General features: G+C 54.2%; 2 protein-coding genes across 5 annotated transcripts; one reads left to right on the forward strand and one right to left on the reverse strand.

The window, feature by feature from the left end:
• The first annotated feature begins 7,192 nt into the window (after positions 1-7,192).
• On the forward strand, positions 7,193-20,868 carry ADAR (adenosine deaminase RNA specific). 3 transcript variants are annotated; one of them, XM_051773147.1, is made up of 15 exons: positions 7,193-7,447; positions 9,926-11,416; positions 12,705-12,891; positions 12,972-13,120; positions 13,526-13,667; positions 13,859-14,076; positions 14,302-14,458; positions 15,468-15,639; positions 16,320-16,413; positions 17,741-17,869; positions 17,975-18,108; positions 18,568-18,750; positions 19,199-19,311; positions 19,689-19,816; positions 20,173-20,348. In XM_051773147.1, exons 1-15 carry the CDS (start codon positions 7,320-7,322, stop codon positions 20,204-20,206), a joined length of 3,459 nt encoding a protein of 1,152 aa, XP_051629107.1. In that variant the 5' UTR covers positions 7,193-7,319; the 3' UTR covers positions 20,207-20,348. The 3 variants fall into 3 exon arrangements, with proteins under 3 accessions (XP_051629107.1, XP_051629104.1, XP_051629106.1); XM_051773144.1 differs by having other exon boundaries at positions 7,207-7,447; positions 20,115-20,868; XM_051773146.1 differs by lacking the exon at positions 7,193-7,447 and adding an exon at positions 7,455-8,262 and having other exon boundaries at positions 20,115-20,868.
• A 1,836-nt stretch (positions 20,869-22,704) lies between these two features.
• CHRNB2 (cholinergic receptor nicotinic beta 2 subunit) lies at positions 22,705-26,320 on the reverse strand. 2 transcript variants are annotated; one of them, XM_051773193.1, is made up of 6 exons: positions 25,734-26,320; positions 25,125-25,270; positions 24,981-25,025; positions 24,586-24,695; positions 23,519-24,479; positions 22,705-22,957 (listed from the first exon to the last, which is right to left on the reverse strand). In XM_051773193.1, exons 1-6 carry the CDS (start codon positions 25,774-25,776, stop codon positions 22,787-22,789), a joined length of 1,476 nt encoding a protein of 491 aa, XP_051629153.1. In that variant the 5' UTR covers positions 25,777-26,320; the 3' UTR covers positions 22,705-22,786. The 2 variants fall into 2 exon arrangements, with proteins under 2 accessions (XP_051629153.1, XP_051629154.1); XM_051773194.1 differs by lacking the exon at positions 25,734-26,320 and adding an exon at positions 25,564-25,601 and having other exon boundaries at positions 25,125-25,266.
• Positions 26,321-26,323: the final 3 nt, after the last annotated feature.

Raw genomic sequence — 26,323 nt, forward strand, 5'->3', positions numbered from 1 at the left:
CCAGAAAGGGAGCCCCTGCTCCTTCTCCAGGCCATCCCAGTAGGATTCATTAATCGCTGGAGCCTGTGAGGGTGCCACTTTTGCAGGGTCCCCTGCCTCGTGGTGACAGCAGGGCTGAGGGTCCCCTGCCCAGGGGTGACTGCAGGGCGTGCAAGGGCTGCTGGGTGTCTTTTACCTTCTGGGCTTCCTGCTCAGCCATAGCGTTTGCATATCGGCTTCCTCTTCTCTCCCTGCAATTCCCGGGAACACCCATGAAGGATGCAGCTGCCTGATGAGATGCCAGGCTAGTGTTTAATGGTATTTGTGTCCCTGTGTGTACTAATGGGATGGAAGAAACCGCCTCAGTTTCCCACAACCTGCTGGCCTGGTGCTCGCACTATAAGAAAGGTTTCTCAGCAGGGACTGGCTGGCAAATGACATTTTGCTACTTAAATGGGTATTTTGGGGTTTCCTGCTGGGGAGCAGCAGCTGTGCTGGAGCAACAAGAGTCATCACAAGCCAGCTGGTGGCGGGGGCTTTGCTGCAAAACCTGTAGACAAGTTGTCACTTCATCCACGATGATATTTCAACAAAACCAGCGACCCAGGGCCAGGAGTGGGGTCCAACTCCTTGGTCTGCTGCGGAGAAGCTGTAGGGGGACAGGAGAGCCCCCACAGCCACTGTACACCAGAGGAAGCCCTCACACGTGTCACAAGGACCAAAAAATTAAAACCATAAATTGGCACTTGAGATGTGGTCAGGTGCTGCAGGGGGTGAGGTTTCACGTCACCACCTAACCTGGAGCAGCCAGTGCAGAGCCTGGTTTCATGGAATCATGAATTGGTTTGGGATGGAAGGGACCTTAAAGTTCATCTCATCCCACCTCCCTGCCATGGGCAGGGACGCCTTCCACTAGACCAGGTTGCTCCAAGCCCCGTCCAACCTGGCCTTGAACACTCCCAGGGATGAGGCAGCCACAGCTTCTCTGGGCAACATGTGTCAGGGCCTCACCACTCTCCCAGGGAGCAATTTTCCCCAATATCCCATCTAATACTGCCCCTCTGTCAATGGGGCATTCCCCTTTGTTCCCTCCCATGTCCAATTTCCCTCTCCAGCTCTCTTGGAGTACCTTTAGGCATCAGAAGGGGCTCTAGGTCTCCCCAGAGCCTTCTCTTCTTCAGGCTGAACTCCCATTCTGTCTCCATAGCAGAGGAGCACCAGCCCTGGGAGCACCTCCATGGCTTCCTCCAGATTCTCTCAAGCAGCTCCATGTTCTTATGTTGGGGCCCCAGAGCTGGACACAGCCCTGCAGGGGAGGGTCTCCAACCCATGCAAGGTTTTGGACCTCCATTCAACACTTAAGAGGCAAAAAGCAGAGAAGTCATTTTACTGCAAATGAAGTTGAGTTCTTTTCTATTTGAAAAATAACTGGATTTGGGTGAGAAGCAGTGAGCAGTTCCCAAGGGAGGTCAGGCACAGTCACAGAAATCCCCATGAAGTCTCAGCTACTCCAGATAATCCCACCCAAGCCCTTTGCTGCAGCTTGGTGTGCAACAGACACTGCCATGACTCCATCCTGCTCATGCTACCTCAAAGAAAGTTGTAGGAGCTGGAGGCTGCCCCTTTTCCCAGGTGCAGAAGAGGCACTGTCAGGCTCACATGATTCCCTGTGGCTCCTCTCCTCCTTCCATGCCAAGCTGCATTGGCACAGGGCCAGGGAGGATGCTGCTTGCTCTAAAGCTGGCACTGAATGTTGGTTGAGAGCAACAGGTTTTGTACTAATTAAAGAGGAATCAATTAGGCTGTAAGATATTCAGCCACCTGGTGCTTCTGACTATTTTTTCCTGCTCCTTCTCTTTTTTCCTTAATGTGCTGCTGCTGCCTCCAGGGAAGCCATGAAAAGAAGCAAGACACATTCCAGTTTCTTGCTTTCTTTTAGATTAAAAAAATGCTGTTTGGGAGGAAATCTGTGCCAGGCTGACCAATTACAGTGCTGTACATGCCCCTGTGATCTGCAGCCAGCATCTCCTCTGCCATCCATCACTCCCTCCAGACACCCTCCTGCATCTCCAGCAGCACATGGTGCTGGCTCTGGCAGCAGTTCAGTTTGTGCTGCATGAAAAAAGAAATCTGCAGTGAATAAAGAAAAAGCAGCGAAGGAGGTGTAATGGGATCCCGTGGGAGGCACGAAGGAGTCCTACATGCAAGGAAGCCCTTTGGAGACCCAGCTGTGCCAGGCTTTCCCCTGTGAGACGGTCCATTAGAGTCTCTCTGTGCTCAATAACACATAAATCAGGAGGAGCAGAGAACAGCAGCCACTGCCTCGGGCAGCCTCCAGTTGGCCAAGTGCTGACCTTGAAGAAAACGGGGGCTTTAGCAAGTACCACAAATGACACAGGCGAAAATCAGGCACTGGTGTGGTGAGGAGTGGCAGGGGAGCAGGGGGGGAAAGCCCTGTCTGAGATGCACAGGATACTTTTACCCTCAAGTTGATGATTTTCCCACCTATGGCTCTGCCTCGGGGATGGATTATGAAATCCTTTCAATTTGTCTGAGCACACGATAAAGCCCTCTTGCAGATAAATCAGATCTCATATTAAATATGAAAGGGCAAAAAGGGGAACCTGGGCTTAGATGGCAATGTAAAGGTCACAAGAGGGAGTATTAATGCCACATATTAGGAAGATCTTTGAATTCCGGCTTTAGAGAGGATTCATTAATTCAACTGATTCACTCCCTGGGAACCACATCAGATGTGCCAACTCAGAGCAGTGACAGGAACCCCCTTCTCCTTGCTGGTCCCCCTCCAAGAACAAGCTCTGAGAGGTGCTGCGTGGCTCGTGGTCTGTCCAGGGTCCCCCCTACCCCTGTCTGACCCCCTGCAGCAATGCTTTGGCCATCACCCAAGAGTCAACACCTTGGTAAGGGAGGGGCTGACCAGCCTGGAGCCCAGACAGATACAGTGTCTGAAGTGTGCTTTGAGCGGCCAGTCTTCCCACAGCCCCTCTCCGAGCCAGAGGAGCCACTGGCCACTGTGGAAGGGAGGAGCCACTGGCCACTGGAAGGGAGGAGCCACCAAAGGGTAGTTTTGGCCGCACAGATGCTGCCATGGCTCTAAAACCACGTGGAAAGAGCCCCTGAGCATCCAAGAGCTTAGGATGAAGGCCATGCTCACGAGGCACCTCCTGCCACACAGGTGGCTGTGCTGCACTCTGCCTTCTCCTGCCTTTTTAGCAAGGGTACGTTTTGTACCAGCCAGAATAAAAACGTGCTGCTTCCCACCGCTGCAGCTGCCGTGGGAGTCAGCGTGCCGGCTCCTTCTCCTGCTGCAGCTGTGTCAACCCCACCTGCCCTCCCCTGCCGGGCTGCAGCTTCCAGCAAAAGACAAAGGCTGTGGGAGCACAGTGTCCATCCCTGGAGCACACTGGTGCCCGAGGGGGATAAGCATCGAATAGACAAAGGTGCTAGGAATCTCCTCTTCCCCTCTGCTCCGCAGTGGGAGCTCTCAGGATGAGTAATCCCCCAGTAAGCCCTCTCTTGCTCCTGGTAAGGTTTGGAGACTTGGCAGGGAGCCAGCTTCAAACCATATCACATTATCTGAGGGCAAAGCAGGGGGAGAAGTCCCTTTCTGGGAAGCAGCCCCTTGCTGTGGAGGTGACAGCACCTCCTGTGCTGCTCCTCCTGTTCCATGTTTATAGCTAAAATAAAAATCCGTTGGAAGAAAATAAACCTTTTTCCCCCTCCAAGGGGAACTGATGCTCTGGATTTATGGAGATTTTCCACATCAGTTCCCAGCTGTGTCTCCAGCCAGAGAGGAGAAAGTGCAATGCTTGGAAGGACGTGGAAACCAGCTCAGCCCAATTCCCCACTCCACACAGAAAGAGCCTGGAGTGCTCGACAGGCGCTTCTGCAGGGAGGCCAAACCCTAATTGCACCTCTTGCCTGTGGTGTGAGAGCAGAGCTTGGCCCTAGGGCGGAGGGGAGTAGGCACCGACAGGGTCCATGATACAGCACTACTCCCAGGGCTGCCATCCCTTAGAAACCCCTGTCAGCTGATCAAGGACTGCGAATCTCTCGTGTAGGAACAGGCTGCCTCCAAGAGTGAGGAAGTGATATTTTAGAACATCTAATAAAAGAGTTCAAAATGAAACTCTGTGGAACAATAGCCTGAACTGAGAGCCAGCATCAGAGCAGAAAGTCAGGCGGGGGAGCTGTGTAACAATTTATTTTCTCTCCTTTCCTTTCCTAAGAGGGAAGCAAAACAAAGCAGACACCTGAGGCATCTCCGGCTGACACTGGAGATTTAGTGAATACTGCCATCCCGTGGGGAAGCCTCTGCTCAGCCTCGGGGAAGTGGGGGGCTTGGGGAGACCCCAGGGAAACAGCGGGGCAGGATGAGCCCCAGCATCCCAGGGCGAGCAATGGAGCTTTCTCCATCCTCTGCCAAAATCAGCAGAGCAGCCTCATGTAAGCTGGTGATCAGCTCCTTATCTCCAGCACAAACCATGCTGTTTTCCGTGGCTGTGATGTCCAGAGGGTGCTGGAACTTCCAGCAAAGCCAAGTAGATGCTGTGGCTGTGTTAATGCTGGGCCTTCAGCAGCTGGAGGTCTCCCATCTCCCAGCCCCTTTCCATGGAAAAAGGTTGGGAGTCTGCCCAGTTTTCCACAAAGAACAGAGAATGAGCTCATATGGATGAAGTGGCTGTTTGTCACATTGAGGGTGTTGCAATTTCAAGAGGACACATGACTTCACAGGCAGCCTCTGTCACACTGAGGAGAGCAGCGCTGGAACCTTCCCATCCCACCCTCACACAGGCCAGGATGAATCACAGCCACCCAGGCTGGGGCAAAGCCTGGGAGTGATCACCAGAAATTAAAAGGGGGTGAAAAAAAGGAAAGAACAGATCAATGAGTCGTTGTCGTGCGCTGTGTAGTCACTTTTCCTTTGGCAAAGTGGGTGGGAGACACTGCTTGTGTGGATTGTGACCCCCATGTTTGACAGGAGGGTTTGTGCTCCCAGATCCTCCAAGGAAGAAAGATGTGACAACTTCAGTGGGCATGCTGGATCCCTTTTTAGGCAAGGAGCCTCCCCATTACCAGAGAAAAACCCACACCAAAACCACGCCAGGAAACACAAGCCCCAAAATCTCTAAATCCAGAAATCATCTGAAAAAAACCCCTCCCAAACCCTGAACAATCCACAGCTTCAGCTTCAAAAAAGCATCACTGAAGGTGAGCAGCAGATGAGCCTGGCAATTCTGGGGCCCGACTCACCATTTCTGCACCCTGCTGTGACCCCAGGATCACTGAAACACCTTTGGAATGCTGCAGGGAAGAGGCCATGGTGGGAGCAGGGGCCCCACCTGAAGGCACACACAGGCTACCATTCCACTGGACACACAGACCAGGGTCCTCTGAGGAGTTTGCCTTTGTGTGTTTTGCCCATTCATAGGCAAGTGTAGGCAGATGGACTCCTAAAATTCATCCAGACCTTGTGCCCACCCCTGCCAGCTCCCCTCCACACCCACCATGCTGGCAGAGGAGGGTCTGGAGGCTCACAGATGATGGTCCCAGATGTGACAATTGCGCATTGGTTGTTATAGAATCATGGAATTGTTGAGGTTGGAAAAGCCCTTTAAGATCATTGAGATGTTACCTAAAATCAGAGAAATAATTCTCTGGACAATTTTGAGTATAGAAAGGTAGAAAGCAGCTCTTTAATTGTGGTGCCTTTGGTGCACAAAATATATTGCACATACAACAGTATAGGCCTTTACAATTTTTGTAATAACATCTAATTATAATATCTGGGCATTACCTCATCAAATACACCCATTCCCAAAACTGTTCCTCCCATTGTCCCACCCTCACCACGCCTCCCAAATTTGGGTTGGTGGTCGCAAAATGACCACCCCTTCATCCCCATCCTCCTCATCATCATCATCTCTGTCCTTCTTAGAACAGCTTCAAGGCTTCAGAGTACTTTTGACTTGGTTATATTCAATGGTGTAACCCTGTTACATCCTATTCTGTCTTATTCTGAGTATATTTTCTACAGATAAGATGTTTTTCACCTTGCTAAAATCTTTGTCTGTTGGAATTCTTGACAAGAAACGTTTAACAACACTTTAGGAATCTAATACAAAGGTGATATACTGAAAGAGCTATACTAAAATTTTATATAACACAGAGTTTAAGGCATCAGAGCCCAACTGTTACTCCAGCACTGCCAAGGCCACCACTAAACCATGTCCCCAGTTGCCACATCCATACCTTTTTTGAACACTTAAAGGGATGGTGGCTCCACCACTGCCCCAAGCAGCCTGCTCCAGTGCCTGAACACCCCTTCCATGAAGAAATTTTCCCTAACATCTAATCTAAACCTCCCCTGGTCCAACCCGAGGCCGTTTCCTCTTGTTACCTGGGAGAAGAACCCACCCCACCATGGCTGGTCAGACGTGCATCTGAAAGCTTGGCTCCCAAGCCTTCTGGTTTAAGAATAATCCACACCCACAGGCACAGGTACCACTGTACCCAAGGTGCTGCTCCAAGCCACTGGCAGCCTCTGAGCCATGGGAGCCTGGCAGTGCCTGTGCCAGATAGGAAATGACACACGGCAGACAGGGACAATCTGTTCTCTGACGGTAGTTTTCTAACTCACACGATCTCGTTTGGAATGTGTTCGCCTGGGAAAGGGAGGATCCACCGGCAGCAGAGTCCACGCCTGGTTTGGGGCTGGGGAAGAGAATTGTCTTTGTCCGCCTAGAAGGAACGTGGGACAGGGTGGGACATGACCCGGGGCACCTCTAGCACTAAGAAGCATGCATAAAACCGGGGGTGACAGCAGTCGGATGGGAAACGGGGGGCCTGTGGAAAAAAGAGGAGCCCCACACTGGGAGAGACTCTGGTGGGGACCACAGGGGGATGGGGGAGCCCCGACGGGGAAGAGGGGGTCCAAAGGACACACGGCAGACAGAGGGCCCACAGAGAATGGGGATCCCACGGGTCACGGAGGGGCCTATGTAGGAGGGGAGACCCCGCAGGCCCCGAAGGCCCCGCGGTACCGAGGGCCAATGGGGAGCAACGGGTAGGGTAGAAAAAGGAGGGGGGGGGGGGGGAAGAGATACTTGCTGCGCATGCGCAGTAGGGCTTATGCGCGCCGCCGCCTCGGCGCAGCGCTCCTATAGCGTAGGCGATACTCCGGGACACAGCGGAAGCGGCGCGGCCCCCAAGCCGGAGGAAGGGGATGCGGTTGTGCCGCCTCTCCCACAGCGGAGCGCCCGAGCCGGGCCCCACCGGGACGGAGGGGCCGGCACCGCCAAGCGCTGCCCTGGTCAAACATGGCGGCCGCGCTTTGCCCCCAGTCAAGATGGCGTCCACCCGGCTCCCTCCGCACCTTGCGCAGGCGCGGGGGTCAGTGCCGTCATCACTGTGCGCCGGCAGCGGCGGCAGCGGCGGCAGCCGCGGGGTAAGGGGGCGCGGGGGGGAGGGGCGGCCTCGGGCCCCGCCGGAACCTCGAGGGGCCCTCCTGGATCCTTCCTGGTCCCTGACGTCTCTACCGCCCGCGGTGTGTCCTGCAGCGGCCACCGGGCCTGATGAGGCGGCGGGACTAGGCCGCGTTGCAGCCTCGCGCGTGAGCGGCCCCGCGGGCTTCCGGAACGCTGCGGGACCGTGTCCCGGCTGCCCAGGGGGCTCTGCTGGGCTCGGGCTCCGTGGGGCGGAACGCGCGGAATAAATCGGTCCCCTCGAATCTCGGCTCTCGGTGCTCGCCGTCCCTCCCGGGCGAGCCCCTCGTCACTCCTTCGGCCCTCACGGGGACGGAGTGTGACCCGGGTGTGAGTCGCACCCGCCCTGCGCGGTCCCCGGGGTCTCCCTTGGGGGTGCAGCTGAAGGTGACGGCTGTTCCCGCAGCCCTTCTCTCCGAGCCGCCCCCCTTGTGCCGACCGGGACCCCACGAGTGTCGGGGCTGCCTCTCCCGGGCGCCGGGAGAAAGAGCTGCCCCACGGGTTTCGCCTTCCCGCCCCAGGTTCCGGCGCTGAGAAGGAACCTCATGAGCGCTCTCAAAGCCAAGCGGTGTCTGAGAAAGCCCGAAACTCGGCCAGTCCCCGCTGCGAGCGCCTTGGGCGGGGCTGCTGCGGGAAACGAAACCGAAATGGGCCTCACAGCCATCTTCGGCGGTTGCCCGGCGCCGCCTCCCCTCGTCGGCACACCTGCGGGTGGGGGTTTCTTTTTTTTTCCTCTTTATTTTCTCATAAAATAATTTGGCGTGCGGATGAGGCTGAGGTAAGAGAGTTTTTTTCCAAACTCCTCTTCTTTTCCCTTCACTCAGAGAGCACTTGTAAAATGAGGTCACTGAGCAGGGGCTCCCTCGGAGTTGGGGAGGAAGGAACCCGGCTCTCCGTGTTTATTGGAAAATAAGTCCCATGGTGGCAGCAGAGTGAGGCGGTTTAGTGAAAGGGAAATTTGAGTTGGCCTCGGGGTGTGTTTGGTGAAGATGGGGAGCTTTATAAAGATGGGACTGGCATAGGAAGAACTGTCTCTGTGACGATGGGTCATGAGGGAGCAGGCAGGATGGGCCCTGTCTCGTGTTCCATGTCTTTATCCTCTCAGTTTCACAGCCAGGTGTCGTCAAATAATTGGAATGTATGCTGTGCTGGGTTCCTTATTTTTAAAAAGCATATTGAAAGTTTAGTCTAATGTCCTGCACCCTGGGGGAGCGGCACAGCTGTGTGCGATAGGAGTGGAACTTGGGCTGCAGTCCAAAAAAACTGTTGCCAGCTGCACACCTGTCCCGATTTCTGTGCATGTTATCTGCGTGTGTAGTGTGATGCTTTACCTCCGCAGGTCATCTAGTGCCTAAGGAGAAAAAGACACTTGGGGTTTCAGACTCCTTTGGCCACGAATCTGAAAATTATTATGAGCCTGTTGCAGCTCTGCTGTCTGACCACGTGAGCTGCTCCAGTTCACCTCCTCATGCTCCCTTACCTCCTCGTGCTTCTGTTTCTCAGGTTGCAAAGCATGTGTGAGATTCTTCTCTCCCTCAGGGCAGAGAGGGAGTGGAGCTCACTGTGTTTGGGAAGCGCATCTTGAACATCACGTGCTGGAATCTCGTCCAACAGAAGCAGAGGGTCGCTCTTGGCAAAGCTGCTTCTCATGGTTGACTTTACCTGCCGGTGCTATGCTGGGCAGAGAGAGTTTGCTGTTTATGTTTGCAGGAATAATTTAAGACTCCTAGAAAAGTAGAAAACAGGCTTGTAAGGAGAAGATGCTTGAAATGCCTCAGTGTCAGGGAAGCTGTTTAAACTGCGTTTTTGGAATCCTGTAGTTGTGTAACTATCACCAAATGTGATGAAGGAAACTTATCCAGCACCAATTTGATGTGATTAAGTGACACTTCCTTATTACAGCACTGGGAACACGGGGGAATCAGCTCCTCCTAAACGTGTTCTCCCAACAACAAAATTTGTACAGTTTATATACTTTATAGTTACGTAAGTTTCTATTCTTCTATTTATTTTTATACTTGTCATGCCTAGCTAAGTTCTATTCTTCTACTTATATAGTAGTTATGGTCCAGCTGCTCCACTCTTAAATCTAATGAAATGATGACGAAATGAATGAAAATCTTTGAAATGATTGGTTCTTTCAGGTATATAGTGTTATTCCACAACAATCGTTGGTCTATACTATTTAACTGTACTAGCTGGGATAGGCAGTGTCCAGACCAAGAGAGGGAGAGTGCAGGGGACTTCAAAGCAACTTTGTATGGTCCAGTGAGATTCCTGTGGTTCCATTCTTTCAAACACAACGCCCCTAACAATTCTGGTGCACTGTGCTTCTCTACCTTTAATCACAAACACTTCTTTTATGTTATCAAATCTTGATTATTTTATCAAACTGTTTGCAACACAACTGCATCCTGAGTTGCTGCATTTTGTCTCCTCAGGACAGGCAGCTCCACTCCTGGCGTGCCAGCAGCCCGGGTCCCCCGCGTGTCCCAGCGGAGCGCTATGATCAGAGGTGCTGGGCGAGGCAGAGGCTCGTATCTGACTCGGGCAAGGCATAACCACCCCGGCACTACCCGAGGTTTTTATAACCACCCTTGTACCCCACAAGAAACTAACCAGGGCACCTTTTTGCACCAGCAGTTCCTGACAGAGCAGGACACTGTGGTCTGCCCGCTGCAGGGGCAGGGACCACACGAGGAGGCTGTGGCACCGGCTCCTGCAGGGACACATCGGCCTGGCCGCGGCAGGGCAGGGGGCTGGAGGTTCTCTAGTCAGTGGCAATACCGTGGGAATTCACCACGGTATTGCCCTCCACAGCACTGTCTTCAGGAGAACCCAGGGAGAGACTCTGACACTATCAGGCTGAATTTCCAGAGACTGTCTCTTGCCAGGCAAGACTGCGAACAAGAAATTCTGACTATTTTCAGGCAGCTCGGGGAGGGAAGGACTTGCACAGTTCATGATCTCACACACAAACTTAAAACTCAAAAGAAAGAGGTCAACCGCATTTTGTATAAACTCCTCAGAGAAGGCAAGTTGCACAAGGGGGGAGAGACACCGCCGCTGTGGAGGATTGCCAGCCCCAGCTCAGGGAGGGAGAGAAGCCCTGCTGGCCACAGTGCCGGCTGCACAGATCCAGCTTGTGAGAGCAGAGGAGGAGAGAGGAGCACACTTGGCTCAGGAGACACAGAGATGGCTGAGACGAAGGAGAAAATCTGCAACTACTTGTTCAACGTGCCAGAAACAACGGCACTCAACCTTGCCAAAAACATTGGGTTTTCGAGGGCCAAGGACGTTAATGCGTTTCTCAGTGCTCTGGAAAAGCTGGGAGATGTCCACAAGCAGAACACAACCCCCCCACGGTGGTCCCTGACGGACAGGAAACGTGAGAGGATGCAGATGAGGCTGAAGGCCAGCACATTCATACAGAAGGTGAATCCCACACCTCCTGAGTCGGGTCCTCCCCCTTCCTCTGTCCCTGTGTGTCCCCAGGAGGTGACAGCAGCTTTGTCAGCAGCGATGGCATCAAAAGAAGAAAGTGTAGAAAATGGACAGCAGCCTTTGGGGCAGCCTGGTCAGGGCAATGGCAGCGACATGGGAGCGGACACGGCTGAGGACACCAAGCCTGAGTTCTCCAGTTTGAGTAATTATGATAACTCGGAAAACGGCAAGTGGACCACGGATGATATCCCAGATAATCTGAACACTATCAACAAGCAGCCTGACAAGTCAAAATGCGTCATGAATTCTCAGTCTTCCCCCAGTTATGCTGCCCAGTTTGAAGCTGCTTTGCCATGTACACCCGTAGAGAAATTGATGGCTTGTCAGGAGAAGAACCCAGTGAGTGGCCTTACTGAATATTCCCAGTACACGTACCAGCACTGTGAGTTCATCATGCTGGAGCAGAGTGGACCCTCTCATGAGCCACGGTAAAAAAATGTCCTACCTTTTCTGAGCTCTTTTTGCTTAAAATGATCTGACTTATAAGTTCACCCTCTCAGCTCTGTCCTGAAGGGCCTGCTCATTCATGTCTCTTTCATTTCAGAAGGATTAGCCTAGTTGATTCCTTGCATCAGCTTAAGAAATAAAACAAGGCTAAAGTTTAACCCCAGGTAGCCCAGTTTTGGCAATCCAGCACCTCATCCTAAGTAGTGAAGATGGGATTCATCCCTTCACTAGGTCCCGTCTCATTTAATTACTTGCCTTCAATTTGATCATATAGAGGGAAACTGGTATTTCTGAGCTGTCTCTCAAGATGTTCTCACCCTAGAAATGGTATAAAAAGAGCTCAGAACAAAGTGTTTGGATGCAGGTGTCCTGAGTTAGCCAAGGTGGCCCCGCTCTGAATGTTTCTGTGGTGTAGCAGGTCAGAGCAGATTCTGTGAGCCAAGCACATATAGCATGGCACTAGAGTTGGTGTAGTCAGTCTCTGGAGTCCTGCTTTCCCTTGCAGAATCATGGCTGTTCTGGAGCATCAGGGAGAGGTGAAAAGCACCATATGTGTTATGCTGGAATATGTCAATAGATCCACTAGACAGGAAAATTGGCCTCATTTCTAAAGACAGAGTCTCAGGGGTTTGTTGTTTTGGTTTTAAGGAGGGATCTGAATGGATTCAGCCCTATAAGCCTTCTCTAGATCTGGTTAGACCCATTGTCCTTGGAAGCAAGTTTCCAGGGCTGAAGGACAGAAGATAAACTTTGTTAGAGTTCACGGGAAGGAGAGGGACAGAAATGTCAAAGACGAGAGGTTTATGTGAGACAGCACCTCTCTGAGATGGTGTGAATGCCCTGGGTAGCCAGGGAGAATGCCAGAGGGAGGAGTGACCCTGAATGACCAGGTGCAGATGAAACAGTGCAGGCTGCTTTTGAGCTTTCTTATTACTGGGCAGGAGCCACAACAGAACTGCTGTCTGCATACAGCCATTACCTGTTCCTGACACTTGTGGAACAAGGCAATTCCTCCTGTTCCTTCAGAACAAAACCTGGAGCTGTTCCTCTGTCATGAACAGCACTGAAAACGTGATGAAACAAGGCTCAGATGCAGCGCTGTTGGCATACCCTTGGTGTTTGCCTTCTGCACACAGCAGCCTGGGTTTGCTCTTCCAGTCAGGAGCTGGCTGTTCCTCCTCCCTTCAGTTCCAAGAGCAGCCTACTTGCCTGCTCTGAGAAGACCACACTTTTGCCTCAATTTACCTCTTTGGTTTTCTCTTTTTAAAGGTTTAAGTTCCAAGCAGTGATCAATGGGCGCCAATTCCCACCAGCAGAAGCAGGGAGCAAAAAACTGGCTAAACAGGAGGCAGCAGCCAATGCCATGAAGGTCCTGATGAGTGAAGTGGAGAATGGAAGGCCCAGTAGGATTAAATGTGAGGAGCCGCTTCCCTCCGACAGCTCAGAACTGGAGTTGGTGAGTCCTGTTTTCTTTACCTTGGGAGGCTGCTCAGGCAATGTTTAGTCTGGGACTGGTTTCCTCTGTCTTCTTTGCAGCCAGAGCCAGAGCTGTCGTCTGCAGCAGCTCCCCTCAGCCTGCTTCCTGGGAAGCACCCTATCAGCGTATTGATGGAGTATGGACAAAAGTCAGGGAACATAATTGAGTTCCAGCTACTGTCTCAGGAAGGCCCACCTCATGATCCTAGGTATGGCATATTCTTGTCAGCTTTGGGGGAGGATGGAAACTCTTTCTTCAGTATCCTTACCCTTCAGCATGCTACCCACATTCTTGGACTTGTCACTGACCTAGCTGAGTGCTCCTCTTATCCAAGGATTCTGGGCATGGCTCCTCCAAGACATCTGCCTCCAGAAGGAGACCCAAAGCAATGCCCTTTCTCAGAGAAAAAATGCTGTTTCTTCTACCAGAGCAGAAGCAGGTTCCAGTCCTATACCCTACCTGGTGGTGCTCTAGTGGAAGTGTTTAGGGCCATAACGGTAGATTTCAATTGGAGATAAGCCAGAAGGATTTATCTGGAAGTGGGAAAAGGGGATAATAACCAGATTGAGACACCTATGGTTAACACTTTTCATGTGCTATAATGTCCTGTCAGGTTCAGCTACTGTGTGAAAGTGGGTGACCAAATTTTCCCTGCTGTGGTAGGAAACAGCAAGAAGGGAGCAAAGCAAATGGCAGCAGAAGTTGCTGTGAAGATTCTTTCTGGAGAGTCTGTACCCCATGTCTTGCCTGAACAGGTACAAAGAGCTTCTTTATAAGACCCAAGCGTTTTGAGTTGAATGTTCCCCGTCTTTTATTTCCTATTCCACTGGATTTCACCCCAAAAGGTCACATGCTGGCTCTAGCAGAGGTTTGCTGCTGCTCTTAGCCTGCCGTAAATCCAGCTGCTCAGTATTTAACAACCTTCTCCTGTCTAACTCCACTCTAGCCTGTCACGAAGCCCCACGGTGACCAGTCCGTGCACAGCTGTGGGCCATGGATTACCGCTCCAGATGAATCCAAGGTGGTGAAAGCAAAGGGTGTTGGGGAGCTCATCAAATATCTTAATGTCAATCCTGTCAGTGGCCTGCTGGAATATGCCCGCTCCAATGGGTTTGCTGCAGAGTTCAAACTCATTGACCAGTCAGGACCTCCCCATGACCCCAAGTAAGTAGCTGCACCTGCCCAGGAGGAAATTTTGCACTGCTGCTGTTGTCCTGGAGAAAGGACAGAAAGATCAAAATTGCAGTTTGAGATGGCAACAGGGCAAGCTGCTGCCTCTGCCAAACCTTATGACTGGATGACAATAAGCTCCCTCCACTCCCCTCCTCTCTCCACTGGGAGAATTTAAAAACCAGACTCAAATGCACAGGTTTCTTGGTTTCTTCATAGGTTTGTCTATCAGGCGAAGGTTGGAGGCCGCTGGTTCCCAGCTGTGACTGCACACAGCAAAAAGCAGGGCAAGCAGGAGGCAGCGGATGCAGCGCTGCGAGTCCTGATCGGGGAGTCGGAGAAGGTGGAGCGTGTGGAAGGGATGAACATCACTGAGGTAAATCTTCTGCCACAGGTGGGACTGTGTTTGTAGCCCTGCCTGTCCTCCTCCCTTCAGTCCAGCAGAAAAGTGCCTTCAAAAACAACTGTGATGTCTTTGTTCTCTGCAGCTGTAGATAAGCTGATGTGGTTTTCCTGAAGTGGGTTAGATGTTTCCTCAGGGCGCAGGCCTATCCTTCCGTCCTGCTGGCCTCTGCTTTAGGGCTAAATTATCATCAAATTCTTCCTCCAGCTACTCAAGTGTGTTCCTGTGGTAGAGTTGGAACATGCTCATTTTTAATTATGTGACTTTTTTTATTACTTTCAAACTCCTTCGTGCTGCTTTAAAAATGGTGTGTCAGCTCATGAAGACTCGTGTATCAGATAAGATAAGCAAAACTGTCCGTTGCGTCAGGATGGCTTGTCCCAAACCTGGGCTGCTTTAAATCGCCCTTAGAGCATTGTGATCTCTGAAAAGCCGCATTCCAGCCGACACAGCTGAGCACAGCAGCTGGGGCTCTAAATAGCAAAGCCATCAGGGAAAATTTTGTCAGTCAGCAGTGCTGGAGGAGGTGAGTCCGTCTGCAATGAGAGTGACTGTGCACTCTCCTCACAGGCAGCCAGAGGAGGAGTTCCTCCAAAGCCAGGAGCAGGTTTCCTTGGCTGAGTCTCTGGAAACAGGCAGGATGGGTTTGTTCCTTTGCGCTGTGGATTTTCCCTGGCATTCTCAGGGGACCATTCCTCAACCTGTGCCTCTTGCTGCCAGGAAGACAGCTTGCTGCTGTCGCTGATGTGGCCAGAGCAGAATTGAAAGCCTTGGACGAGGTTTTCCCAGAAATACCCAAAAGAAGTTCATGCACCCCTTGACACAGAAGTGTCTGTGTAACAGCTCCAAACCGCACTGCTCAAAGCTCGTGTTTTCTGCGTTCTGTCCTCTCCTTGGAAAGCTGCACTTTGGGTTAGTTACTCCTTGAGCTGTGGTGTTGTGTGGCCTGCTCATGATCTGTGGTGGTGTGTCCCCACCCCAGCTCCCTGTGAGTGGCAGCACCCTGCACGATCAGATGGCCATGCTGAGCCACCAGCGCTTCAACAGCCTCACTGCTCGCATCCAGCACAGTCTGCTCGGGCGCAAGATCCTGGCTGCCATCATCATGAGGAGAGCAAATAAGGGCTTGGGAGTGGTGGTCAGCATCGGAACAGGTATGAACAGCTTCCTCCAGCACACTCCGAAATCTCATTTCCATGCTAGATTTCCTGTCAGCCACGGCTCAGAAATGGCTGTGGCTGTGGGCCTCTTCAGAGAGGGCACAAAATGTTCCCAGGGCTCAAGTGGTGTCACAAGCGATCTAGTTAAAGAGAGAGAACAAAGCAAATGTGCCTGCAGCTGTATTGCTCTTAATCTTCACTTGCATTGCTGCATGCTAGTCTGTGCATCAGAGCGTGGATTCCTCGTGTGGTACAGCACACGATCCCCCAGCTTCTCACAGCTGCATGTACCTTATCTCCCTCCCTACTTAGCTGCTAGCCTTCTACCAGGAGTGGTGGGCTGCAAAGCCCTCATGAAGGGTCAGTGCCCCTAAACCTGTGGCACTTTTAGTCTGTCTGTCCCTAAAGTGGTGTGTGCTTTTTTTTCCCTTTATTTTCCTAACTGCTTGGATCAAGATAATGATTTAATAGCCAGGGTGCTGCTGCTGCTCAAGAGCCCAAAGAAGTAAGACTTGATGCAAGATGAACCTTTCCCTCTGTCTCTGAAGCTGTGTCTTGACTATGACACTTGCCCTGTTATTCATTTATTTATTTATTTATTTATTTATTTATTTATTTATTTATTTATTTATTTATTTTATTTATTTATTTATTTATTTATTTATTTATTTCAGGTAATCGTTGTGTGAAAGGAGAAGAGCTGAGCTTGAAGGGGGAGACAGTAAATGATTGTCATGCAGAAATCATTTCTCGAAGAGGCTTTGTGAGGTGAGAAAAGGGGAAATCCAAAGGAAATGGAGAGAGGCCTACCAGGAGATGCTGACCCATTCTGGAGGGGTGAAGCTGAAACAGTTCCTTGCTGCACTGAGAGGTGCTGTGATCCTCTGACACTGTTTATCCGTGTGTTGTTAAAAAGAGGGAAGTTATTTCTGATAAGAAGGGGCCATGCCTGAGTGGTGCCCAAATTAGTACTGAATGGGAGAATTGCCAGGAGCCCAAGGGCTGCATCCGAAGTTATTAAAATAGAGCCTCCTGCTGAGGCTACTGGACCATCGTGCAGGGTGCTCTCCAGCCTCAGCACAGCTCCCACCACCAACCAAGCACTGCAGGCTGGGTCCTCTCCTGGCCTTTCTGGGTCTGGGTATAGAAGGATTCAGGAAAACATACTGTATCTGTTTGCCTTGATAAGTCAGCAGTCTTTTTTCAGAGGTTGTAAAGGGTTTTCCCAACTAAACTGCACAGTTGTCTTCTCTGTATAAACATTCACTGTGACACTTAGTTTTTAAAAACTGAAGTGAGATGAAGCTGGACTGCCTGTTCAATGTTTGCCCTTCAGTTCTGTACAGCAAAGCCAGCTGCTTCCTTCAAGCCTTCGTGAGCCGCCGCTGTGCTCTGCATTCCTCAGCAAGGGAAAGTGTTGAGGGCAGGTCCCTGGGAAGTGATGAATCAGGATTGTGTCTCGCTTAATGTCTGTCTCAGCTGTTAATCTTGACAGCGGTGGCTGCTCTGGCATAGCAGAGCCTGTCAACATACTCCACCTCTCCTTGCAAAATCAGTCCCTGCACAGGCTCTGCTCAAGGACTCTCTAGGAAGCTGCAGTTTTTCTTTAGTCCTTGACACTGTGTTGGAGACCTCGAGGTTTTTCCCTGTCCAGAAGCAGCCGTAAAAGACCCTTATGGGGTTGTGGTAATACCACTTAAGTTCAGCTACCCATGGGGCCATTTGCTCTTAACACAAACTTGGTGCTGATTAAAGGTGCTGGTTGAAGACCTTGAAGTCTTCACACTGGGAACAGATGCATGCAAGCAGCAGCCAGCCAGGCTCCTTCCTCTCCTGCCAGTGATTCCCCCTGCTCCCTAGACAGGATAGTACTTTTCTACCACTTGTCCTCTTCATGGCAGAAAATCTGCTGGACTTTTTGCCCTTTTTGTGCGTGGAGCACTGTTGGCTGGCCTCCCAAGCCTCCTTGGCTACAGCTCCTAGTCTCCGCTCTCCCATGCAGCAGGAGTGAGGGATGTGGGAACATGCCTGTCGATTGAAGCACTCCTTGTCTGAGGACCAGAGCAGCCTTTTGACAGGATGGTGTTCTTTTCAGGTTTCTCTACAGTGAGCTGATGAAGTATGACCTGTCTAATCCTTCCTCTGCAGAAGAGAGCATTTTTGAGCCAGCGGGAGGAAAGAGGCTCAGAATAAAGAGCAGTGTTACCTTTCACCTCTATGTCAGGTTTGTGGGGAGGGGTTGGGTGACCTGTGTCAGCAGCACTGTCACCCCCCTGGCCCTGGCTGTTTCCTGACAGTCAGTGCTAATGGGGGAGGGTTTGTTTTCTAGCACAGCCCCGTGTGGAGACGGAGCCCTCTTTGATAAATCCTGCAGCGACCAGGCGAGCGTGGTGGGGCAGCCCCAGCACCAGCCTCTCTTTGAGAACCCCAAACAAGGCAAGCTGCGGACCAAGGTGGAGAATGGTGAGTGCAATCACTCCCTGCATGGTGGGATGACTCCAGTCCTCTCCTCTGAGCCTTTCTGGTGCTCCAGAGCTTCCTTGCCCCTCTCTTTGTGCTCTTGTGGAATCTGAAGCACTCAGGAACCAAAGGAGGTGGATGGATGGAAGAGCATTAGATAGAGTCCCTTCCCTTTCCCAGCTCTGCCCGTTGGAACTGCCACATTTGTGAAATTTGCAGCTGAAGTTTGCTGCAAAACTCCTATGTCTCTGCCCTCTTTTTCAAGCACTGTTCTATTCTGCTTCAACCATGCTGAAAATTACTCATGTGTATTCAATACTGAATGCCAGATTGTTCCCCGAATCTGGTGTCAGACTCAGAGGTCACTCTGGGTATCCAGAAGATTCTTGTGCGGTTTCTGATGGGGTTTGATTTACTGAATATCTGACTCTGTACAGAAAAGCTTTCTTTTCTCTTGTGCAGGGGAAGGTACCATTCCCGTGGAGTCAAGTGACATTGTGCCCACGTGGGATGGGATCCAGCACGGGGAGCGGTTACGAACCATGTCCTGCAGTGACAAAATCTTGCGCTGGAATATACTTGGCTTGCAAGGGGCACTGCTGTCACACTTTCTGGAGCCAGTTTATCTCAGCTCTGTCACGCTCGGTGCGAGATCCTCCGACCTTTCGGGGGCGGGGTGGTACAACTGGGCTGCAGTGACAACTCACCTCCCTCCCCTGTGTGATGGCAAAGTTTGTTTGTGGAAGCTGTAGGAGTAACAGACTGAAACGTCATTCTTGGCAGAGCTGTTGGGAAGTGAAAAGGGAGTCTGTGGATTTTATGCTGTGGGTGGAGTGGGTTTCTCTCTGAGGTTCTGGATTTTTAGGAGGCACGTGTGATCTAGGAGAGTGAGACAAAAACTGTATGTTTATGTCTTCAGAGAGAAATGTAGTCTGTAAACCTATGTCTTACACACCCAGGGTACACATAGCTGTGCTGACCCACATGCCATGGACTTTCAGGAGCCTGTGAGCAGTGCTGTGGCTCTCAGGGCTTGGCTGGTCCATCACCTGTGCCATCCTGTTTCTTAACACCTTCACCTCTATCTCCACAGGTTACCTGTACAGTCAGGGTCACTTGACCCGTGCCATCTGCTGCCGCATGGCGAGGGATGGGAACATACTAAAGGAAAAGCTCCAGGCTCCATATCACATTAACCATCCTGAGGTACTGCAGCTGTGGCACCTCTTCACCCCGTTCCTCTGCCTGTGGGTTCTGGAGTCCCAAGGCGCTCTGCAAGGGGGTCACTAGGCAGCAGTCTTGGGATATCCTGAGTTGGGAGGGACCCACAATGCCTCATCGAGTCCAACTCCTGGCCCTGCACAGGGCAACCCCAAGAACCTTCCCTCTTTGTCACCCTGCAGTTTGGGGGTTACTAGCAATGTCTTGGTCTGGCAGAAAGGACACCAGAGTTGCCCCTGTAACCTTCAACTTAGTAAGAACCTCATTCTTGCTGCTCTCTAAAGTTTAGGATGAGCTGAACCTGTGGGGGATGGAGGGAGCAAGAGGACCAGGTTAAGGAACCCCTCCTGGCTCTCTTGCAGGTTGGGCGAGTCAGTGTGTACGACTCTGCCAGGCAGACGGGCAAGACCAAGGAGTCATCAGTGAACTGGTGTCTTGCTGATGCAAGCAAAGTTGAAGTCTTGGATGGCACCAAAGGGAAAGTAGATGGGTAAGAAGAGCCTTTCCTGACACTACTTTTCTTGCTGGGGAAAGGGGGGCAACTCTGAGGTGGAGAGTACACTGCGCTGTTACAGCACCCTACACGTGGGGAGGGCTGGAGGGAGGAATTTCAAATGGACATGAGCAAGCACTCCTGAAGGAAACCAAAAGTTGCCCAGCCTGGACCCTACCACAGAGCCCTGCTGAGCCCAGAGTTCCCCCATCGTGGGATTTTCCCCAAGCCCTGTGTTCCTCTTGGCTCTTCTGAGTGTCATGTCCTTCATTGCTGCCTGTGTCTTCCTTCTCAGCCCAAAGCTGGAAGTGTCTCGTGTGTCCAAGAGGAAAATGTTCATCTTGTTCCAGCAGCTGTGTGCCAAGAACAACCGTGAAGACCTGCTGAAGCTCTCTGTGTACTCAGATGCCAAGGAGGCAGCCACGCTGTACCAGGCAGCCAAGCAGTGCTTCTTCAGCACGCTGGAAGAGCTGGGTTATGGCAGCTGGATCCGCAAACCCCAAGAGGAGGAGAATTTCTCTGTCCTTGATACATAGGGAAGCGCCCTGTGAGGGGTGGGAGGTGAATGTACACCTGTACAAGTCTGCACTTGTCCTTCTTCCACCACCACCTTCTTGGAGTGGAGTCAGGAGCGTGCAGCAGTTTCCCCATAGGCCTGGCTGCCTCCTCCCTGACCCTCAGACCCTGCCTTTTTAAAATGTGCATGTAAATGATTCTCCTTTTTTTAAAGTGAGGGCAGGCTCAGTCCCCCTTAGCTTTTGTAGTTTTGTCTCCCCTTTTTTTGTTTTTAAAAGAAGGCACAAGAAACCAGAGGGATTCTCAGACTGTGAGCTTGAAACCTTTGAACCGTACACTGCAGATCCCTCTGGCAGGTTTTGAGGCAAATTTTCTCTTTTGAGGAAAAAAAAAACCCAAACAAGCTGCCTGACTGGTTTTCTCTGTCTCTGTTGGAAGGTGACTGGTAGCCTGGCCAAGCTGGGACACAGGACTGACCTCTGCAAGCCACAGCAGGACTAGCATAACATTCTCCATTAAAGCAAATTTCTATAGTATTGGCCATGGGTGTGTTGATTTCTGCTGAGGGGAAGAGGGGCCTGGGGTGGGGTTTGGAGAGGGACAGGTGTGTTAGCATTTGCTAAACAATCAAGGAAGCTGGGTAGAGCTGTGGCAGTTCGGAATTGAACCTCTTGCCTCAAGCGAGGGGCTCACTGGGCAGAGGTGAGCCCTCCGAGGGCTTGGGCCAGCCTGGAAATACAGGGGCAGGGTTCTCCCAGCTCCTTCCCCAATGCTGCCTCTAGGATGGCGTGTCTCTTTTCTAGTCTCAGGAGGCCAGTGGTGGCTGCGGGCCCCGTTGTGTGTCTGAGCTGAACCACATGCCAGATGTGCTGGTGGAAGGTGAGAAGCTGTTGGAGCTGCCCCTTTCCCTGTGCATGGCCTGTGTCAGCTTTGCCTGAGGTGAGAGATGACACTAGTAACTAGGACAGAGACCAAAGAGCTGTGGGCATGGAAGTGCAGCCCAAAATGAGGAGAAGAAACCCTGAGTCTGGGAGCAAGGCCCCAACTCTGGCTGTGGATTTCCACAGGACAGCCAGAGGCAGCCAGACTGGGTCAGTGTCAGTGCTGGAAGTCTGGCTGTTACAGGTCTGCAGCCTGTCTGCAACTGCCCTCAAACACAAAGTTGTAAGGGGTGGAACTGCCTCGGCATGGAGAAGGGCAGCAACAGCACAAGGACAGAGCTGGAGGCTCTTCCGTCTGTGGCTGCCAAGGGTGCTGTACCTGAGGCTACTGGTGCTCCTGTTGTGCTCCCCACACCCTCCCAGGATTCCAGTCCCTATTGGGGTGCAGCAGGACCCCCCTGTGCTGCACTGACCCAAGACTGGACCAAGAGCAGAGGGAACACAAAGGTGGGGTGAAGTGGGACAAGCCCCTGGTATCAGGCTGTTTTAAGGGCAAAGCTCCTAATACATTTTAAGTACTGGGGTGCACCCTGAGAGCAGGAGCTCCAGGACCAGCAGCTGGAACAGCTGGGATTTCTCAGGCTGGGTGAAATGCTGGGATTTAAATTAATTTCTAGCGTGCAGCTTCCCCCGGCCCTGTGTGCTGCCAGGCCCTGCCAGCCCTGCTCCCCCCAGCCACAGGGATTAGTGGTATTTATAGCAAACACTCCATTTCAGTTTTCCCTGATGAGGCCAATTCCTGCCAGCCAGGGGAGCGCAGGGAGTGCTGCCGGCCCAGCCACAGCCACCAGCCCAGTGACCCACGGTGGGGCCCGGCTGCCACCAGCTCCCAGCTTGTGTTGATTAATTGTATTTTCCCTCTCCTTGCATCTTGTATCTGCTCTTGGCTCCAGAGCACTGAGCCCGGAGTGGAGCAGAGGATAGTGGCAGAGCTGGAGCAGCCCCTGGCACTCGCTGCCCTGGCCCTGCCTGCAGGTAGGACCTAAAAATAGCCTCCTCCTGCCTGGTCGATGTGCTCACCTTGAGGAGCCAAGGCTGAGCAGCTCCATCCTCCTCCCCGTGCCTGTGTTCCTTCCCTGTCAGTGAGGCTCTGCCAGGCTCCTGGGAGTCCCAGGAATGGCACAGGGGTTGGCAGGGCCAGGCAGGGGCCAAGGGCTACCCACTGGGGCTCTGGCTCTGCATGGCCTGGCAGGGTGAGGTACAGGGAGTGGCTGGTGCTCCTAGGAGCAGAGGAAAGCACTGGGCATGTCCCCATGGAGCTCTCTCCCTTGGCAATTGGGATTTTCCTCTTCCAGAGCCAGTTTCTCCCTGTCCTCTTACATCAGTCATGGGCAGCCAGAGGCCCCCTGACCCTGAGTGCATCCTGCTCCCTCTGGCCCACAGAGCACAGAACAGTATGAAATGACACCAGATGGCACCAACCCCGTCCTTTGTGAGTATTTATTGGTTTGCAGGGGCTGCCTGAGCCCAGCACCCGGCCCTCTGGCCCTGGGACCGGCTGTTCCCCGTGCTATTTGGAGGTGGGGGTGCCCTGGCCAAGCTGCAGCAGGGAGTTGGTGGCGTAGTTCTGGAAGAGGGGCTGGAGGAACATGCCAACGGTGCCAAAGACACAGACGAAGACGAAGATCCACAAGAAGAGGCGGTCGATGACCATGGCCACGTACTTCCAGTCCTCGCTCACCTGCGCAGGGCCGGGAGAAAGGCCAGGTCAGGCTGGGCCTTGGGCATCACCCATCACTGCCTGGACTGGGAGTTTGGCAGCTTCTCAGAGCCCCAAGTCTGCTCCCTCAGCAGTGCAGCTCCTCGGGCTGCCTGCAAGCCTGCTCTAGGCCCCACGGGGCTCGTTTCCCCTGCTGCCACCAGCACTGCTGAGCCCAGGAATCTCATCTCCCCCGTGAGCAGAGTCAGGACAGGGACTCTGCCAAGATCTGCAACCTCACAGTACCATACAGGGCCAGGCCTCCTGGCACCCTCCTGGTTTTCTAGAGCAGCTGCTTCAGTCTGGGGCTGCAGTGGTGGGTCGGAGACCAGCGTAGGACCCTCTGCCCAGGCAGAGGCTGTGATACATCTAGGCAGGGACCCCCTTGGTGCTTGTGCACATCCCTTCCCGTGGAGCAGCCATGAGCCAGCACACATTCTCCACCCCATGGCCCTGCCTGCACCCCACAGCTCTGTCTGCACCCCATCACTCTACCCACCTACCCTGAGCCCTGCCCATCTCCAGGTGCATCCCTCGACTTACGCTCTGGTCATCGTCCTCACTGCGCATGTGGTCAGCAATGAAGCGCACGCCGTCCACCGCCTCCTCCAGCCCACAGCTGCAGCTGGGTGTGGGGGCCGGTGCCTGCCCCTGCCGCTCCCGGTAGCCGTTGAGCCCCTCGGCCTTGGCAGTGCCAGGGTTGGCGTAGCAGGCGCAGGTGTGGGTGCCAGCATGGAGGAAGAGGGTGGTGGCGGCTGCGCGCTCCTGAGTGTGTCGGCGCTGGCGCAGGCGCTGGCGGGCGCAGTTCTGCCGCGGCTGCTTCATGAAGAGCAGCACCGGGAGCTTGTGGAGGAAGAGGGTGCGGACCCAGGGTGGCATGGTGTGTGTGGTGGGTGAGCGGTGGTGCACATTGAGGACGCAGACGCTGGTGACAATGGAGAAGGTCACCAGCACCATGGTGAACATGAGGTACTTGCCCACCAGCGGCACGTCCAGCGAGGTGGGTGGCACGATCTTGGAGATGAGCAGGAGGAAGACAGTGAGGGCAAGCAGGACGGAGATGCAGAGTGTCATCTTCTCCCCACAGTCGGACGGGAGGTAAAAGACAAGGATGGCCAGGGAGGTGATGAGGATACAGGGGATGATGAGGTTGATCGTGTAGAAGAGGGGCTTGCGACGGATGATGAAGTCATAGGTGATGTCCACGTAGGTGGAGTCTTCAGGGTTCTCATTGCGCCGCCCTGGCAGCGCCACAATGTCCCACTCGCCACTGGGTGTGAAGTCATCCAGGCTGGCCACCTCGCTCTTCAGTACCAGGTCGATCTCAGTGCGGTCGTAGGTCCAGGAGCGGAACTTCATGGTGCAGTTCTGCTGGTCGAAGGGGAAATGCTTCACCTCGATCTTGCAGGCGCTCTTGTAGATGGCGGGCGGCAACCAGAAGATGCTGCCGTCATAGGAGATCACGGCGTTCGAGTAGAAGGACACCTCATACATCCCATCGGCACTGGGGCAGAGAGATGTGCTGTCAGTCCTGGGGGTGTCCAGCCTGACATAGCCCCTGGCCCTGCGTGGGGTCGGGGCATGCACAGCCTTCCCCAGAAACCACCTACTTGTTGTAAAGCACCACATCAGGCAGCCAGATGTGCTTGGAGGGCAGGCGGACCTTCTTCATGTTGTCGAAGTCCTCCGGCTTCCAGGTGAGGCGATAGTCCTCCCACTCCTGGGGACAGGGGCCATCAGCCCAGCCCAGCCACAGGGTGGAGGGGGGGACAGGGCAGAGGGGACATGAGGGCCCAACACAGGAGGTATGGGGGGCTGGGGCAGGGAAGGGTGAGCATTAGGGTCCCACATAGGGCATACTGGGGGTCCCCATGACAGGGGTGGGCAGGGGGATGGGAAGTCTTGAGTCAGGGTAGACACTGGGTGTCCCAGTGCAGGGGGGCCCAGGACAGGATGCGGGGGGGGGGGGGGATCCCAGGGCCACAGCAAACTCCAGGTTGCCCACCTGGGTCAGCCAGACGTTCGTGGTCATAATCTGCTCCCGCTCGTGCTGCAGAGAGAGGAGGGGGCAGTCACTTGGGGCGCTGGGGGGGTTCAGGATCCCCTCTCTTGCCCAGCAGGTGGGGGAGCAGAGCCCTGGTCAACTCACCACGCTGATGAGCTGCGCCAGCGACACCATGAGCTGCACGGTCACCAGCTCGGAGCCGTTGGTTGCCGGCCGGATCAATTTGTTGTACCGTGCAGGGTCCAGCAGATACTCCACCAGCCGCTCCTCCGTGTCCGTGCCCAGGCTCCCTGGGTAGGGCACAGCCTGAGCGCCCGGCACAGGAGCCGGGGACAGAGCCTATGCCTGGCCCGGGGCTCGGGGTGGTGGGGGGAGAGGGTGCGGGTGTCATCGGCGGACAAGGAGTGGGGAGGGACAGGGAGGGATGGAGGAGGGGCCCAAGGGATGGCAGTGCCTGGGGACGAGCAGCTCGGAGGGGGATCCGGGCAGGGCTGGGGGCTCCCCTCTGGCCTCCCTTGCCTGTTCCTCCTGTCCCTGCCCGTCCATGACACCCCCTCCCCCGTCCCTGCCCGTCCCTGCCCACCCCCGGCGAGGCCCCGCAGAGCCCCGAGGGAGTCGGGGAGTGCCAGCGGCACCGAGGCCGGTACCGGGTCTGTACCGGGTCTGTGCCGAGCGGTCCCGTGCAATAAGCGCAGCCCCCGGGCCCGGCCCGGTCCTGTGCCGGCACCCACCCCCCCGACTCCTGGCACTCACGTCTGAGCGCGGCGAGCAGGCAGAGGACGCGGAGCAGCGCCATGGGGGCGGCCCCGATGCCGCCGCCGGTGCCTGGCGCTGTCCGCGGTGCTGACCGGGCGCTGTCCGCGGTGCTGGAGCCGGCGGCGGCCCGGGCGGGGCGGCCCCGGGCGGGAGGCGGTGCCGGGCGCTGCGCCGGGGCCGCCCCGCGCTCCCTGCTCCGCCGCCGTCACCGCCGCCGTCACCGGCCCCGGGGCCGCCCCCCCTCCGCCCCCGGGACGCGGCGGAGGGTCCGGGCTGCTCCAGCGGGGTCCCTGCAGCGGGCGGGGAACCAAGCGCGGGGGGAGCAGGGGGAGAACCCGCGGGCGGATCCCGAGACCGGAGTCCCCCTGGGATCCACCGCGCACCGGGAGGGGGGGCCCAGGCACCAGGACTCCTCTGGGCTTCAGAGACCCCCTGTGCCCGCTGCCTCCCTATGCCCGGTGCTCCCCGGTCGTCCCGGTTCCCCTCGGTGCGCCCCGGTCTCCCCCGGTCCCCCCCTATGTCGGGGTCCCCCCGGTCCCGCTGGTCCCTCCTGGCCCCCCCGGTCCCCCTTGTGCCCCGGTCCCCCC

This window comes from Manacus candei, unplaced genomic scaffold (assembly GCF_025592945.1).
Source record: "Manacus candei isolate 608988 ecotype Guabito, Panama unplaced genomic scaffold, ASM2559294v1 h1tg000166l, whole genome shotgun sequence".
In the NCBI taxonomy this organism is placed as follows: Eukaryota; Metazoa; Chordata; class Aves; order Passeriformes; family Pipridae; genus Manacus; species Manacus candei.

Coding starts and splice junctions, on each gene's coding strand:
- ADAR (XM_051773144.1), top strand. CDS start 7,320: ATGGCGGCCGCGCTTTGCCCCCAGTCAAGATGGCGTCCACCCGGCTCC. Junction 13,668..13,858: donor CCCATGTCTTGCCTGAACAG/GTACAAAGAGCT, acceptor ACTCCACTCTAG/CCTGTCACGAAGCCCCACGG. Junction 19,312..19,688: donor ATCACATTAACCATCCTGAG/GTACTGCAGCTG, acceptor GCTCTCTTGCAG/GTTGGGCGAGTCAGTGTGTA.
- CHRNB2 (XM_051773193.1), bottom strand. CDS start 25,776: ATGGCGCTGCTCCGCGTCCTCTGCCTGCTCGCCGCGCTCAGAC. Junction 25,026..25,124: donor TGGCGCAGCTCATCAGCGTG/GTGAGTTGACCA, acceptor CTCTCTCTGCAG/CACGAGCGGGAGCAGATTAT. Junction 24,480..24,585: donor GATGTGGTGCTTTACAACAA/GTAGGTGGTTTC, acceptor TCTCTGCCCCAG/TGCCGATGGGATGTATGAGG.